The following is a 13,695-nucleotide window of genomic DNA, read 5'->3' on the forward strand; positions in this document are numbered from 1 at the left end:
TCTGCAGTCGTCAACAAGGAGCTCTGTCCTGAACTTTCATTGAATACGCTAGCCGACCTCACCACGAGCAGCAAAGACGTCTTTGCTTTACGCGCTTTCGATGGGTGGGTTGGACGTATAGCCTAGCAAGACCGCCTAATGCAATGGTTGTGTGTAAGAATACACCTTCATCCGTCGCCTCGTCCCAGTGCCCGGGATCGGCGTGATCGGCGTGGCGGTGTGCCTTGCGAGATTCTTGCCATTAGATGACCGGGCGAGCCCTGGGGAAAGGAGATGTCGGAGAAAGGGCTCGAGGCCACCGTGTACGAGTAATGGTAGAGGAAATAACCACAATTAGCTTGGAGATATAGACCTAAGCCCCTAAGCCCCGTCAAAGCGGCGAGGAATCGGCGCGGCTAGCCTTCCTGGTTGGGGGCGGCTCGCTGCAGCAGGTTTAGGCTGCCATTTCACCGTACAAGTTGGTGGCGCAGTGTTTACTCCGTACTCCGCGTATCGAGTCTCGACGTCAGCCTCGTCCTCGCCCTCCGATTCACAGCATGTTGGGTGTTGTCCGGCCTACCTCTGAGTTTGTTTTCCTTGACTTCCCTCGCTTTCTTGTATAATTAATTACTGAACATTTTCTCTACATCCCTCAGAGATCCTATGTCCACTTGGCCGTGGCATAGAGGCTTACCTATTCGATAATATTCCTCGCCAGGAGGGCTTGAGTCTAAACTGCTCTCCCGCTTCAAGAGAGACTCGCCAGCGTGGCGACGACGCTACATTCCTTTTCCGGCACATTCACCTTTCGTCCCTTATCCCAACTCTGAGCGAACCCCTCCTTCTTTCAACCGTGTGCCATCCTTTCGACCCAGATGGATTTCGATGCCCTTCGTGCGCGGACCCTGCGATCTGGCGCTGACGAGGAGGCTGTTACGGTTAACACAAGAGCATTGATTGATAAGGTTTTGGCCAGATATTCAGGAGAATGGACGGTCTTGAGGGAACTGCTACAAAATGCTGCAGATGCTTCGGCAACAAAAGTCACCATCAAATTCGAAACAATACCATCTGCCACCGTTCCGTTGCCCTCAGATGCCTCCTCGTCGAATATGCTAAAGCACACAGTGCAAAATCATACACTGAAGAGACTGGTGGTCACAAACAATGGGCTTCCCTTCAGTGAGAACGACTGGAACAGGTTGAAGAGAATCGCTGAGGGCAACCCCGATGAGACGAAGATAGGTGCTTTTGGCGTGGGCTTCTACTCCACCTTTGCAGACTGTGAAAGCCCTTTTGTCTCCTCGGGTCGAGAAGCAATGGCGTTTTTCTGGAAGAATAATTCTCTTTTCACACGACGGTTACAGCTTCCTGAATCAGAGACCTCCGACACAAATTTCGTACTCGACTACCGGGATTCCACGTCTCCAGTCCCTCCTTTACTACCTCTCACGCAATTCCTGGCGAATAGTCTCACGTTCGTTGGTCTAGAGAATATTGAACTTTGGCTAGATGAATGGAACCTCCTTTTACTGAAGAAGAAAAATTCACCAAGTTTTGAGGTGGCAATCCCACGGAACATTGAGCCCAAGACGAGTGAAGGTTTCATGAGAGTGACCAAAGTCTCCAAGCAGATTGCGCAGATCGATGGAGAATGGATGGCTGTCGTAGGATGGAAATCGACGAAGGACAGCAATCGCTCAGTTGATCGTGAAACCGGAACATCTCTCCGCAAGTTCTTCTCGCGGCTTGCTGGGACGACACAGGAAGAGAGCCAGCCGGACGCCAAACCAGATCGACCAGTTGAGGCAGACCTTCTTACATCCAAAGTTTCTGCGACCGTGTTCCTCAATGTCAACACAGCAACCATCAAGACGTTCACTGGTCAGAAATTCAATGAGGAACTGGAACGGGCCACCAAGAAGCCTCCTCCCAAATTCACAAAGCTCGCCATCCTGACAGCTCCGTACATTGAGGATGCAAGCCTAACAAAGGCAACTGCGGCTGGCGACGTCTTCGGTACCGTGCTCCCAGGTAGAGGAGGCAAGATCTTCATCGGCTTTCCTACGCATCAGACGACAGGATTGAGTGCCCATATCTCGGCGCCTTCCGTCATCCCCACCGTCGAGAGAGAGGCGATTGACTTGAATGCGAGATACGTCAGGACATGGAACATGGAGATGCTTCGTGCTGCCGGCATTGTTTGCAGGATAGCCTGGTCTTGTGAGATGCAAGAAATCAAAGAGAAGACGCAGCGAGAAGCAAATGGCCGCTCAAAGATCCGTATGGCAGAAGTAACACCATTTCTGCAAGAGGCCATCACCATATTCAAGAACTTCACTTTCCGAGACTCGACCCCGTCTCCATCGATCGGACAACTTCTGGAGGATGCCTTTTGGACTTGCAGCAAAGAGGCCTCTATCGAAGTAGTGTCGACCTGTGGAGTTCTGCCGACCCATGCTGTGCGTATAGCTCCGAAAGATTTAAGCTTTATGGAAGGCGTCCCAATCCTCCCCGAGAAACTGGCGTTGGAGGCCAAAACTCTGGTCTCCAAACTTGTCGATTTCGGTCTCTTAACGGAGGTGACGGTTTCGGACATCAAGCTGGCCCTTGAGTCCAATCCTCTCACTCCGCTCCAACTGTCTGAATTTCTTGGATGGCTCACTAAGCAGTCTACTCGGGGAACCCTCGATAGGGCTACAGTCTCCAGCTTGCTGACAGTTGCTGTGGTAAATGATAGCATGCCCGAGGGCAATAGCAGCCCCATTCTTCAACTCGGAGAGATCCGCCATTTCCTGAATCCTAGCAGAACTCCTGTTGATCTCCCGGTGCCGCCAACAGTCATGCCCTTCAAGTTCACCAGAAGCATGAACAAACATGACTTGGAAAGCCTGGGCTGGGAGGAGCTGCAACTCGTGCCATGGGTACGGTGGCTGATCAGCCGCTGCGGAAACCGTGAGGGTTTGGCAGATGACCAAGATATCACACGGTCACCGGAATTCAGTGCACAAATCCTGCCTATTCTATCGAAACAATGGGACTCGCTCAGCCAGCAGTCCAAGACGTCTCTCGTTGAATTACTCGTCAAACACACCGTCATCCCGACAAAGTTTGGAATGAAGAAGCCTGGGGATTCGTATTTCCCCAGTGTTAAGTTGTTCGATGACCTTGCAACGATCAAAGGCCTTGGAAATGTGAAGGATAAATTCTTGGTGGCACTGGGTGTCCGCAAGACTGTGGAGCTGGGTGTTGTCTTCGAGCGGCTGTTGACGGTGGGTTCTAAATCCGCAACCCCCGAGTCCACGGCAAAGCCTCAATGGAGCCATGTTGATCTGATCCACTATCTCGCCTCGGTGCGTGAAGACATTCCCGGGCCTGATATCGCGAAACTCAGGAGTACGCCAATCTTCCAGAGACAGGTTAAAGACGAAGAGGAGTCCAATACCTCGAAGCGCTATAAAATCTCGGAACTATTTGAGCCACGGCCGGACCTGCGCGAGCTAGGCCTCCCAGTCCTAGCTTGGACAGGTGTGTATCGCAATAGCAGCCCTGAAGGGAAATTCTTGAGCTCGCTGGGTCTGCGAACCACGCCTGTGGTGGAAGAACTCGTTGCCATCATGGCCCAAGCAGGCAAAAAGGGAGCCACGACAAACCTTGATCTTCGAGATAGGGCCCTCGCGTATTTCCTGTCCCATCACCACGCCTATGGATATGGCGCCTTCGACTACTCCCGTATCACGCTACCGTTCCTGCCACTTGAGAACAAGGCAGACGAGCTTGCTATACCCTCACAATGTTTTGCAGATGAAGGTGCAGCCCTCCTTGGGTTTGACACTCTGAAGCGTGACTGGGTGCCGCATGCAACGAAGTTCGGGGTCAGGCTGAACCCACCGATGGAAATCTGCATCAACGTCCTTGCAAAACGACCTCCAACGACGTCTCGAGATGCTCGTGCCATCTTTTCATATTTTGCCGGTCGTTTGAATGAGATCAATGGCAGCAACATCCCAAGGTTGAACAATCTAGACTTTGTTCCCATTTTCTCAAAAGATAAAGAGAAGTCGGCCGCAAAGATCCACACCTCGCCACGAAATTGCTTTCTCGGCGAGAGCGACGTGTTTGGCGAAATCTTCCATTACGTCGATTTCGGCTACGAAGGCAACTCGTTCCTGATCAAGTGTGGTTCAAAACAAGAGCCTTCCAAAATAGAGATAGCACAGATCCTCGTCAGAGAGCCTGCACGCGTCTCTGCCACGTTCCGCAACGTCGAGAAGTATATGGCTCTTCTTCGCAGTATGGCTGATGACGTGAAGACTCTGAAGAAGAACAAGGAGCTTTTTGCGGAAATGAAGAGAGCACCGTTTTTACTTGCGAGTAAAGAACTCCCATCTGTGTCATCTCTGGCTGATAAGTCCACTGGGCGTGGGGACGAAGCTGACAATCTCGATGAGGAGGAGTCCCAGGGTATTCGTGAATTTCAGTTGTGCAGTGCCCAAGATGCCATCATCATTGATGACTATCTGAATTATAACCTATTCAAGACCAATATTCTTGCTGCACCTCAGGAAGAGAGTCTCGAAGATTTTTACTATGCTCTCGGGTCGCCACTTCTGAGTTCCTTGGTTGAGGAAGCAGCGCGCCATGGCCCCCGATTACCGGATCAAAAGCCAGCCGAGAAATTACAGAAACAGATCTTAGAGAGATCGACGCTGTTTCTGCACGAACATCCTCCAGATACCATCAAACATGACGCGAAATGGCTGGGAAAGAACCTTACCGTGCAGCTGGTATCATCAATCTCTCTGAGGAGATCTCTGCGAGGACGAAACGTCAGTCATACCGAGAAGCGCACTGCTGTCATTACACAGGTCAACCGCGAGTATACTTTGTGGATCACAGGCGCTAAGCCTGACCTCTACCAGGTTAGCCAGGCTTTGGTGAACATTCTGCTTACTCGACCCAAACTCCATTCTGCAATCACACTCGAAATGCTACTGAAGACGGATTTGCTGGATCTCCGCGCTCGTGGCTTTAACGTTTCTCGTATTCTGCGACAAAAAGCGGCTGAGGCGCGACTTGCAGAAAACAAGCGACAACAAGAGCTTGAGGAGCAGCAAAAGCGCATTGAGGAAGAGGAAAAGACATGGCGAGCTTCGCAGCAACAAGCTGCAACCCAGAAAGCACAGCGAAATGAATTGCCAGGCGGTTTCCCAGACTCGCCCGATCATGCAGTCGTCCAGACTGGCCCTGACCAGGACACCCTGTCCATGGATTCTGATGAGCGTGCACGGCAGGGCCGGAACCTGTTCTTGAACCTCTCACGTCAACTTGGCTTGGGAAGCAACCGTCATCTTCAATCCATGCTCGGGCAGAATGTAGATGCCATGCCAGAGACTGGCTCTCAGAGAGCTATGACAAGTGGGGAGCAAGAACCTCCTCCGCCCTACGAGTATGGCCAGCAGGGAGGAGGACAGCAGAGACCCAACGACTCCATCACGGCACCTCATCAGCTCCGCGAGAACTTGCTGAACGCCATCAAGAAGTCCCGCCCTCACAACTCCTCGGACCTCTATTCTCGCGGCGAAACGAATATCCTGTCAGAAACCAAATCCTACTGCGATGAACATCCCGCCCACGACCTCACATTCGTGGCAGACATCAAGGATGGGATCCAAATGTACCTATCTCCTTCGTCCGTCAGCAATTCATCCAGCTTCCTTCAACAGCATTCGTCTGGGTTGACTGCCTTTGCAACCCTCCTCAAGACTGTGGGTGAGGTTTTTAGCTTGAACCCACGAACCTTGAACATTTTCTTTGAGACATCGGGTAAGACAATTGCCTTCAACCGCAACGGCAGCATCTTCTGCAACTATCGCTATTACCAGGAACTCCACGAGCGGAGTCTTGCAGCAGGCGCAGGATCTTCGGATGCCTATTCTGACGCCTTCGTCTACTGGTGGGTCATCCTCTGTCATGAGCTGGCACACAATCTTGTCGGTGACCACAGTTCCGACCACAGTTTCTACACCGAAGGCTTTGTGGCGCAATACTTTGGGCGTGTCGTGCGAGTCATGGGGGAGGCACAGGGGTCTCGCGCTACAAGAGGCCAGACTACGAACCCAGAACGAGCACCTTTGTTGGAAAATTGATGATTGACGAGTTATCGCGGCAGCGGGCTGCTGTATGGGCTAGAAGGAATGGGACGGAGCATGCCGCGCTGGCGATAAAGGTATTCGGTGGGTCATGCATCTGCAATGCGAAGAAGACCTTGGTATTGATTTCCATTGACGGGCTCAAAGTGTACTGGAAGCTGTACATTACGGGAGGACAGGATAGACTGCCGCTGGGAAGTGGGTGAGACATGTCTGAAACACACCCACACTCTCTCTGTCTGCTTGCATAGGCTAGGTTGGGGGATCTGGCGGTTCAATACGGTACATAAGGGCACATCGCACAATGGAGATAGACGTCCCCCGAGACTCAACATCACGAAAGGGCTTAGGCCAATTAGCGATGGTTCTAATTACCCTCTACGTTGTCCGTTCTATTGCTCTGTTGCTCCAAAGACTAAAGACTAAGCCGAGCAGTCGGTTTAAGGGCCTGAGTAAGAGGCCCAGATCTGTCCTGTCCTGTCCGGATGATGCTATGATGCTACAGATCTCGTTCATATACATCAGCCATGAAACTAGTACATAGTATTTTACGTCTTGCCCTTCAAGTCCTCTGATCCTTCTATGTGGGATGGAAATCAAAACTCGTCATGTTCACGCGTTCCTCGACTTGTGCCGAGTTGAATAGAACCCCAGTCCTATCTTTGCGCCTCGTGCTCTTGTCCTGTTGGATGTAACTTAAAACACCGTGACTTGCGATGCCTTGTCCATCTCGTGCATTGTTGAATCGCCAGATTCCTCCTACCAGGTCACAATCCAGACCGAAAACGCCGTGTGATGTGAAAAACCACCTTGTCCTCTGTGAAAGCCATAAACATCAGCGCCCGCTGGAACGCCATTGTTCTCGTATCGCCCGGGTCGTTGTCACCCTTGTGGCCAAGATGTGATTCAATACAGTCGAAACTGAGCAAACCTTTCCAGCGAGGTAGAATCTAATCTAGTCGGAATCCCCGCAGCACACTGTCGAGCTTGGTCATCATCTCTTCCCATTCCTGCTCAGGGTCGCTGAGTACCGTGATCGCTCCGCCTGCCCCAATGCGCCATTTCTGTGCGGATCTTGGCATGCTGCAGGGTTGACCGTCGACATCGTCTGAAGTGGCAACCTCATCGTCTTCATTTGAGAATGCTGTCCGGATGCATACAGACCATGCCCCGTTTCCATTGACATCCATATAACCAATGGCACCCGAGTAAACACCCCTATCACGCTGCTCAAGATGGTGAAGAATCTCGCACGAGCGTTTTTTGGGCGCGCCCGTCATACTCCCTGGCGGAAGGGTGAGGCCAAGTGCCTTAATGCCATACTTGGTCATGTCCTGCTTCTGTTCATCAGCGTGCAACTCAGCAGGCGGCACGTGGGCCCGGACATGCGAAACGAGAGCGAAGACTGTCTCTGTCTCGACGACGTCGCACAGCTTGACAACCTCGACCACCGCATCCCGGCCCACCGTGCTGTACAGATCGTGGCGGATCAAGTCAGCAATCATCAAGTTCTCGGCGCTCTCTTTTGCAGACGCAAGGATGGTGCTGGCCTTGTCGAGCGTCATATCCGGAGATTTTTTGACCGTGCCTTTCATCGGAATCATATCGATCGTGCCTTCGCGTGACCACGACAGGAATTGCTCAGGTGACGAGGACAGGATTGTTATCTTGTTCAAGCGCAGGTATGAGGCATACGGGACTGGGTTGTGCCGCTGAATGTTCTTATATATGAGCCACGAGTAGTCAAGCTTGCGGGGTGTGTAGACTGTTGCTTCGGTTGTCAGGCACAGCTCGTACGAATTGCCTGCCAGCAGCTCGGATTGGCAGGCTCGAATTTGGGATATGTATTGGTCATGGTCAGGCATAGTGAAAGTGGCAAAAGACAGATGATCCCGGAGCCTGGTGTCTTCCGAGGGGGTTGCAGACCGGCCATCTAACTGCGAGATGCTCATGAGTTTTTGTACCATCTCTTCGACCCAGAAACGATCGTCTTGCCTGATCGATTGCACATATGCTTTTCTGGTAGCCTGGTCGAATACAATGCTGCGATCAACCCAGAGGAGACTGATGTCCGGGGTGGAAGGCTCCGAACCTTGCTGAAGAGGGACATCCATATTCAGTGACGTCGTTCCAAACTCGTAGGATAAGAAACCCATGAAGCCGCCTCGGAATGGGATTGAATGCTCGTCATCCTTTGTCTGTTTGCTGCAGGTGAAGGCTTCCAGAGTTTGCATAACAATTTCCCGGTCGAGGTGGAACCTGGCAACACGACAACCCACTTGAAAGATCGAGCACTGCTCTCTGGCATACTCCATGTGGAAATTCGAGGAGTCGGGGAATGCGTACATACTGTACCGCCCTCTTTTTGTAGATTCTAGCATGACAACAGGCCCTGAGGGCGACATCTCGTGACACAGGGAAGCGATGTCGTCGGCTTTCCCGGCTAGTGAGATAGTTGTGCACGTTACGTGGTTGCCAGACGACTTTGCCAGCTGGGACAATTTCTTCAGTAACGGGCACCTATTACTGCTCTCAGAGTTGGAGTTGGTCGAGAGCGGGGCGTAGGGCAATCTCTGCATTGTTTCTCGAGAGGATGGCCTGGACACAATGCTATTGTGGGCAATCGAAATCTGCCACCATTTTTCGAGGATATATCGACATTCCGGATTCGACTTGCACGACTCTGGATGGAATTGGAGACCATGGAAGGGAAACAGCCTGTGTTTGACTGCCATCACCCAATCATTCTGATCCCATGCTAGAATTTCCAGGTCGTTGGCGAACCCATGCCGTGATCTATCCTGAGACGGTTTTGATAAATACGAGGCTGTAGATTGGAGACTTTGTGATGATGAGATACTCTCCATCGAGCCTGACGATACTGGCCGGCTGGAGCCATAACCGCGCTTGAGGTCCTTCACCTGTACTCCGAGACTGTTGTAGTTTGTCGCGACGACATCTCTAGCCCCAGCAAAGATGTCCTTGTCGGTATGGAACACTCTTTTTGCATGTCCGTGGCAGGGCATATCCATTCGAACCACAGGCACTCCATACTGAAGGCATAGACTCTGGAATCCTAAACAGATACCCAGGACAGGTATGCCACTTTTTCCTGCGTACCCCCAAACTTGGGAGAAAAGACCAACATCTGAATGATTTTGCGGACTTCCAGGACCAGGCCCGAGGACTATAGCATCGAAGCTCGCGAAGAAGTCTTCCAGGGACCGGCCGAATTGAGCGGGCACATCGCAGTCTATCTGGATCAGGGTGACCTCGACGCGTAGTTGCTGGCGAAATAAGGCCGCGATATTTTCAGCAAACGAATCGTAGGCATCAACAAAGAGGATCGACCCTTGGATAGTCATCGAAGATAAGGATCCGGGACATAAATTGACTGTTTCAGACAATGATTCCAGAGGGTCTGGTCTGGCACCTACTGGGTCGATAGGAGAGACTGCTCCAAGCCAAACGACCGGAAACGCAGTAACTCTTCAACTTAGACAAACACAGTGGTAAATAGCACACCATTCAGGCCGGACCGGACCTCATATCAAAAGAAAGACCTACCATGACACCACTTCAATTAGACAAACAAAGACTCGGCAAGAACTACTGTAAGATGCGAATTTTTTTCCCCGGGAAAATAGTTTGGCCGATGACGATCCATGCCAAGTCTCAGCCTTGCACGTGATATGCCAATTAAGTAGTAGTATCCCGTACAACTTCCGCTTCTCGACAGCACTTCTCCTCTTCATCATTTCTCCTCGATCATGCTTACTGTAGCAAATCGATTGACATGAGGTCGTAAGTGTGACACTATACATGGCATACGCATCGCGCCTGGCGTAGAACGCGAGGCTGTCCCCAGGAAGTTTTACCAATCAAAATGAGCAAATCTGGCCGACTCTTAGACCAATATCGCATTCGACATGTCCGATACCAAAGATGATCTGACTGAGAAGGCCCACTTCGACCCTTCATGGATCGCATGGAATGGAGGTTACCTACACTCGAACAATGGTGCGTCAATCAGGTCGTTGATATTGCCGAAGCTGACCTTCTCTATCTCTAGTACTGTTTTATTTTGCAACTTCTCCCTTCTTCGACCAGGTCTCAGGCAACCAGTCTCTGATCACCCAATGGGCAGGCACACCCAATCAGAATGATGTTCTAGGCACTAGAGCCAAATTCGAAGCCAATCTCCGCCATCAACGTGGTATTCAGTACGTGGTCGAACATGATCCGCTGGAAGAAAAGGTCATGTTTGATGGGCCCAACGGCCGCGAAAATTCCAGTGTATGGGTCATCCGAAAACAGAACCGAGAGAACGAAGACGACAGCAGCGTCACGGTCTTGGGCTATTACTACATTGTCAATGACGTGATATACCAAGCTCCTTCAGTGGCCAGCGTTCTCAATTACCGCATGGTAAGCTCCATAGTTATATCCTGCTAGTGCGATGAATAACCCGTACTACAGCTGAACACGGTTTTGTCCCTCGAGAAGGTTTTCTCTGCGCCCACAGACTTGTCTTACTTCTCTCCGACTTATGGGCACACGTACCACAAGTCGATTCAATTGTCACTAGCGCAGACGCAATCCGGTCCAACTCAGCAAAGCAAAGAGAGCACGCCAGTACCAGAGGCACAGGTGCCTGCCGTCGAGAAACCAACCGGACGTATCACTCAGGTACGAGAGGACGCAGGCAGTGGAGAGAGGGTTTTGTGGGATGCTCTTCGAATGACATTACAGTATGGCAAGGAGTATATGGACGAGGTTTCTCTAGTGGGTGAACCCGGCAATTTCAGATTCTCCAAGCAAAAGGAACCTGCAGCTGGTCAGGTCAAGGGCCTGGCAACATCTTCGGAATTTGGTACGCCTGGTCAGTCCCGGCCGACTTCTGCTGTTCCTCATGCTGTGCTGAAAGAGACAAAGACTGGAGACAAGGCAGCCGCTATGCCTGATGGTGTGGCCAAACCTAAGAGGCGAAAGAGTAGACCGGGTGACTGACTCTAGTCCATGATGAAACGAGGAATTGTCGCTAGCTAGACGAAGAAACGGCGATTCCATGAGTTCTTCTGTTGTTTGCCTATGTTTCGTAGTTCCAAGTCGTATTCGCCCTTGTTACAAGCTATCATCAATGTCCTATCACCTAATCTCATTCATTATTAGCCCCGGTGCAAACATGATCAGGCTGCAACAAATGTTCGGAGTTCGCATGGTCACGTGGCCACGACGGCCGTCAGTCATGCATCACGTGAAGGCAGGACGAAGGGCAGCCTGTGATTACGGCGCGCAGGCAGGCTCAGAACGTCGTCATTCAGTATTTAACGAGTCCTCCGCTTCATTCGCCGCATTCACTCGCGAGCGCCTTTTCTCTCCTTTAGTACCTCCAACTTGCAAGTTGAACATTGTCGCGTAAAAGTTTTCTCGAAAGGTCACTGCTTGACAGCCCAATACCTATACCTCATCCGATCCGAGAAGGTTCATCCTACGACGCCAGTTCGAGGCGTTGTCGCGGGGCAAAATGAAGCTCTCATTCAGAGTCAGTCGATCTGACAACGCATGCTGCAAGCAAAGGCTGATTTACAACACAGGACCTCAAGCAACAGAAATTCACAATCGATGCTGAACCTACTGACACGGTATGTCCATGACGCACTGTTCCGTCCTGTCGTTCATCACGGCTGATACACTCCTTAGATCGCTCAAGTGAAAGAGAAGATTTCTGCCGAGAAAGGATGGGATGCTGCTCAACAGAAGCTTATCTATGCTGGTCAGATAAATTCCGATGTTGGCACGGGATGGGATAATCCAACTGACTTGTCACAGGCAAGGTCCTAGCTGACGCCAATACTGTCGAATCCTACAAGATTGAGGAGAAAGGCTTCATTGTCTGCATGGTCAGCAAGGTCCGTCATTAGCCTACCACCCTTCTCCCACGTTTGCATCTAACGCGACATAGCCTAAAGCCGCGTCTGCTCCCAAGTCGAGTAGCCCGTCTACACCTGCTGGCACCTCAACCGCTACCCCTTCCGCACCTGCACCTGCTGCACCACCGGCCAACGCACCACCGGCCCCATCTGAACAGCCTTCCACACCCACACCAGCACAGTCTACTAGCACAGCCCCTTCAACCGCGGGAGGCGGTTTCAATGACCCCTCTGCGTTCCTCCTCGGTAACCGCAATGAGACCACTATCCGAGAGATGGAGTCTATGGGATTTGGCAGACCCGAGATCGAGCGTGCTCTTCGCGCTGCTTTTTTCAACCCAGACCGAGCCATTGAATATCTTCTAAGTGGGATTCCAGACAACATTCAGGAACAACAGCGACAAGGAACTCCTGCAGCTGGTGCTCAAGGTACTCCTGTATCTCCACCTCCCGCTCCTGTTGAAGTGACCACCAATCCGAGGGATGAGCCCGTCAATCTCTTTGAAGCTGCCGCACAAGCTGGTCAACAGGCTCGTGGAACTGGAGCAGGAATTGGAGCGGGTCTTCCAGCAGGACTTGGAGCAGGACTTGGAGCAGGACTCGGGGCGAGAACTGGCGCCACTCCCGCTGTGGCAGGAGGTCAACAAGCAGTGAACCTGGAATTCTTGCGAAACAGTCCCCACTTTCAACAACTTCGACAGCTTGTTCAGCAGTCGCCGGCAATGCTTGAGCCATTCTTGCAACAGGTCGCCGAAGGCAACCCGCAGCTTGCTCAGATGATCAGTCTGAACCCGGACCAGTTTCTCCAGCTTCTGGCAGAGGTATGACCCCCTTCAACTACACTCTGATCTTGAACTCTGCATTTTAGCTAACTGGTTGAGTAGGATCAGGAAGGCGACGGCGGTCCTGTTCCACCAGGTGCCACCTCTATCAGCGTCACTCCAGAGGAACGCGACGCCATCGAACGCCTTTGTGGCCTCGGCTTCTCTCGTGATCAGGTCATCCAAGCTTACTTCGCTTGTGACAAGAACGAAGAGCTGGCAGCCAACTTCCTGTTTGAGCAGCCACCTGATGACGAAGAGCAGTGAGCAGCTTACAAGCAGACACTCAATGTCCCACCTACCGCACAGAGCTAAAGGGCTGAAGAGTCAGAGTGTCCGGGGCGGTGGGCATGCTTAAACTGTCAAATGCCTAACAGCACCTCCGATGCCAGTGCAGATGACTGACTGCCATCCTAAGTTCTTAGGCGATTTGTTTGATGATTACCCTGGACAGCAAGCGGAACAGAGATTGAATGGGCAAGAAGTCTTTTAGGAAAGAGCTGAGATCGCGACGAGCAAAATGCAAAATGGGGCTCGTGCCGGCCTCGTCTGGTCATGAGCGTCAACCCCAATCTTCATGTTTGCCCTCATCCATTTTCCACATACCATCACATTCACGCAGGAGAGTAAAGCTAGCTCTTGACAGGCAAATGAGCAGCGGTTCTGCGAGCTCGACGTGGTTGGTCTCAATCATGGTTTGAGCACGTAATTATGGTATTAAGCATAGGGCTAGGATGGATAGTCATAACAGTCAAATACAAAAATCCAATTCCCACATCTTCCTCGGTCGACGCTCTGAGAATTCTTTTA

General features: G+C 51.5%; 4 protein-coding genes across 4 annotated transcripts; 3 read left to right on the plus strand and 1 right to left on the minus strand.

The window, feature by feature from the left end:
- Positions 1 to 854: 854 nt before the first annotated feature.
- On the plus strand, positions 855 to 6,128 carry A1O3_04581 (uncharacterized protein; the record flags this gene model as incomplete). Its single annotated transcript, XM_007734709.1, has 1 exon — positions 855 to 6,128. The coding sequence occupies one exon, from the start codon at positions 855 to 857 to the stop codon at positions 6,126 to 6,128; it is 5,274 nt and encodes a 1,757-aa protein (XP_007732899.1).
- A 953-nt stretch (positions 6,129 to 7,081) lies between these two features.
- A1O3_04582 (aminodeoxychorismate synthase) lies at positions 7,082 to 9,496 on the minus strand (the record flags this gene model as incomplete). Its single annotated transcript, XM_007734710.1, has 1 exon — positions 7,082 to 9,496. One exon carries the CDS (start codon positions 9,494 to 9,496, stop codon positions 7,082 to 7,084), a length of 2,415 nt encoding a protein of 804 aa, XP_007732900.1.
- Positions 9,497 to 10,060: 564 nt separating this feature from the next.
- A1O3_04583 (uncharacterized protein) lies at positions 10,061 to 11,141 on the plus strand (the record flags this gene model as incomplete). The annotated part of the gene is made up of 3 exons (XM_007734711.1): positions 10,061 to 10,151; positions 10,204 to 10,559; positions 10,611 to 11,141. 3 exons carry the CDS (start codon positions 10,061 to 10,063, stop codon positions 11,139 to 11,141), a joined length of 978 nt encoding a protein of 325 aa, XP_007732901.1.
- A 517-nt stretch (positions 11,142 to 11,658) lies between these two features.
- A1O3_04584 (UV excision repair protein Rad23) lies at positions 11,659 to 13,152 on the plus strand (the record flags this gene model as incomplete). The annotated part of the gene is made up of 6 exons (XM_007734712.1): positions 11,659 to 11,676; positions 11,729 to 11,776; positions 11,835 to 11,907; positions 11,964 to 12,043; positions 12,097 to 12,885; positions 12,949 to 13,152. 6 exons carry the CDS (start codon positions 11,659 to 11,661, stop codon positions 13,150 to 13,152), a joined length of 1,212 nt encoding a protein of 403 aa, XP_007732902.1.
- Between the last annotated feature and the right edge of the window lie 543 nt (positions 13,153 to 13,695).

Source organism: Capronia epimyces (assembly GCF_000585565.1).
Source record: "Capronia epimyces CBS 606.96 chromosome Unknown aczIQ-supercont1.3, whole genome shotgun sequence".
NCBI lineage: Eukaryota > Fungi > Ascomycota > Eurotiomycetes > Chaetothyriales > Herpotrichiellaceae > Capronia > Capronia epimyces.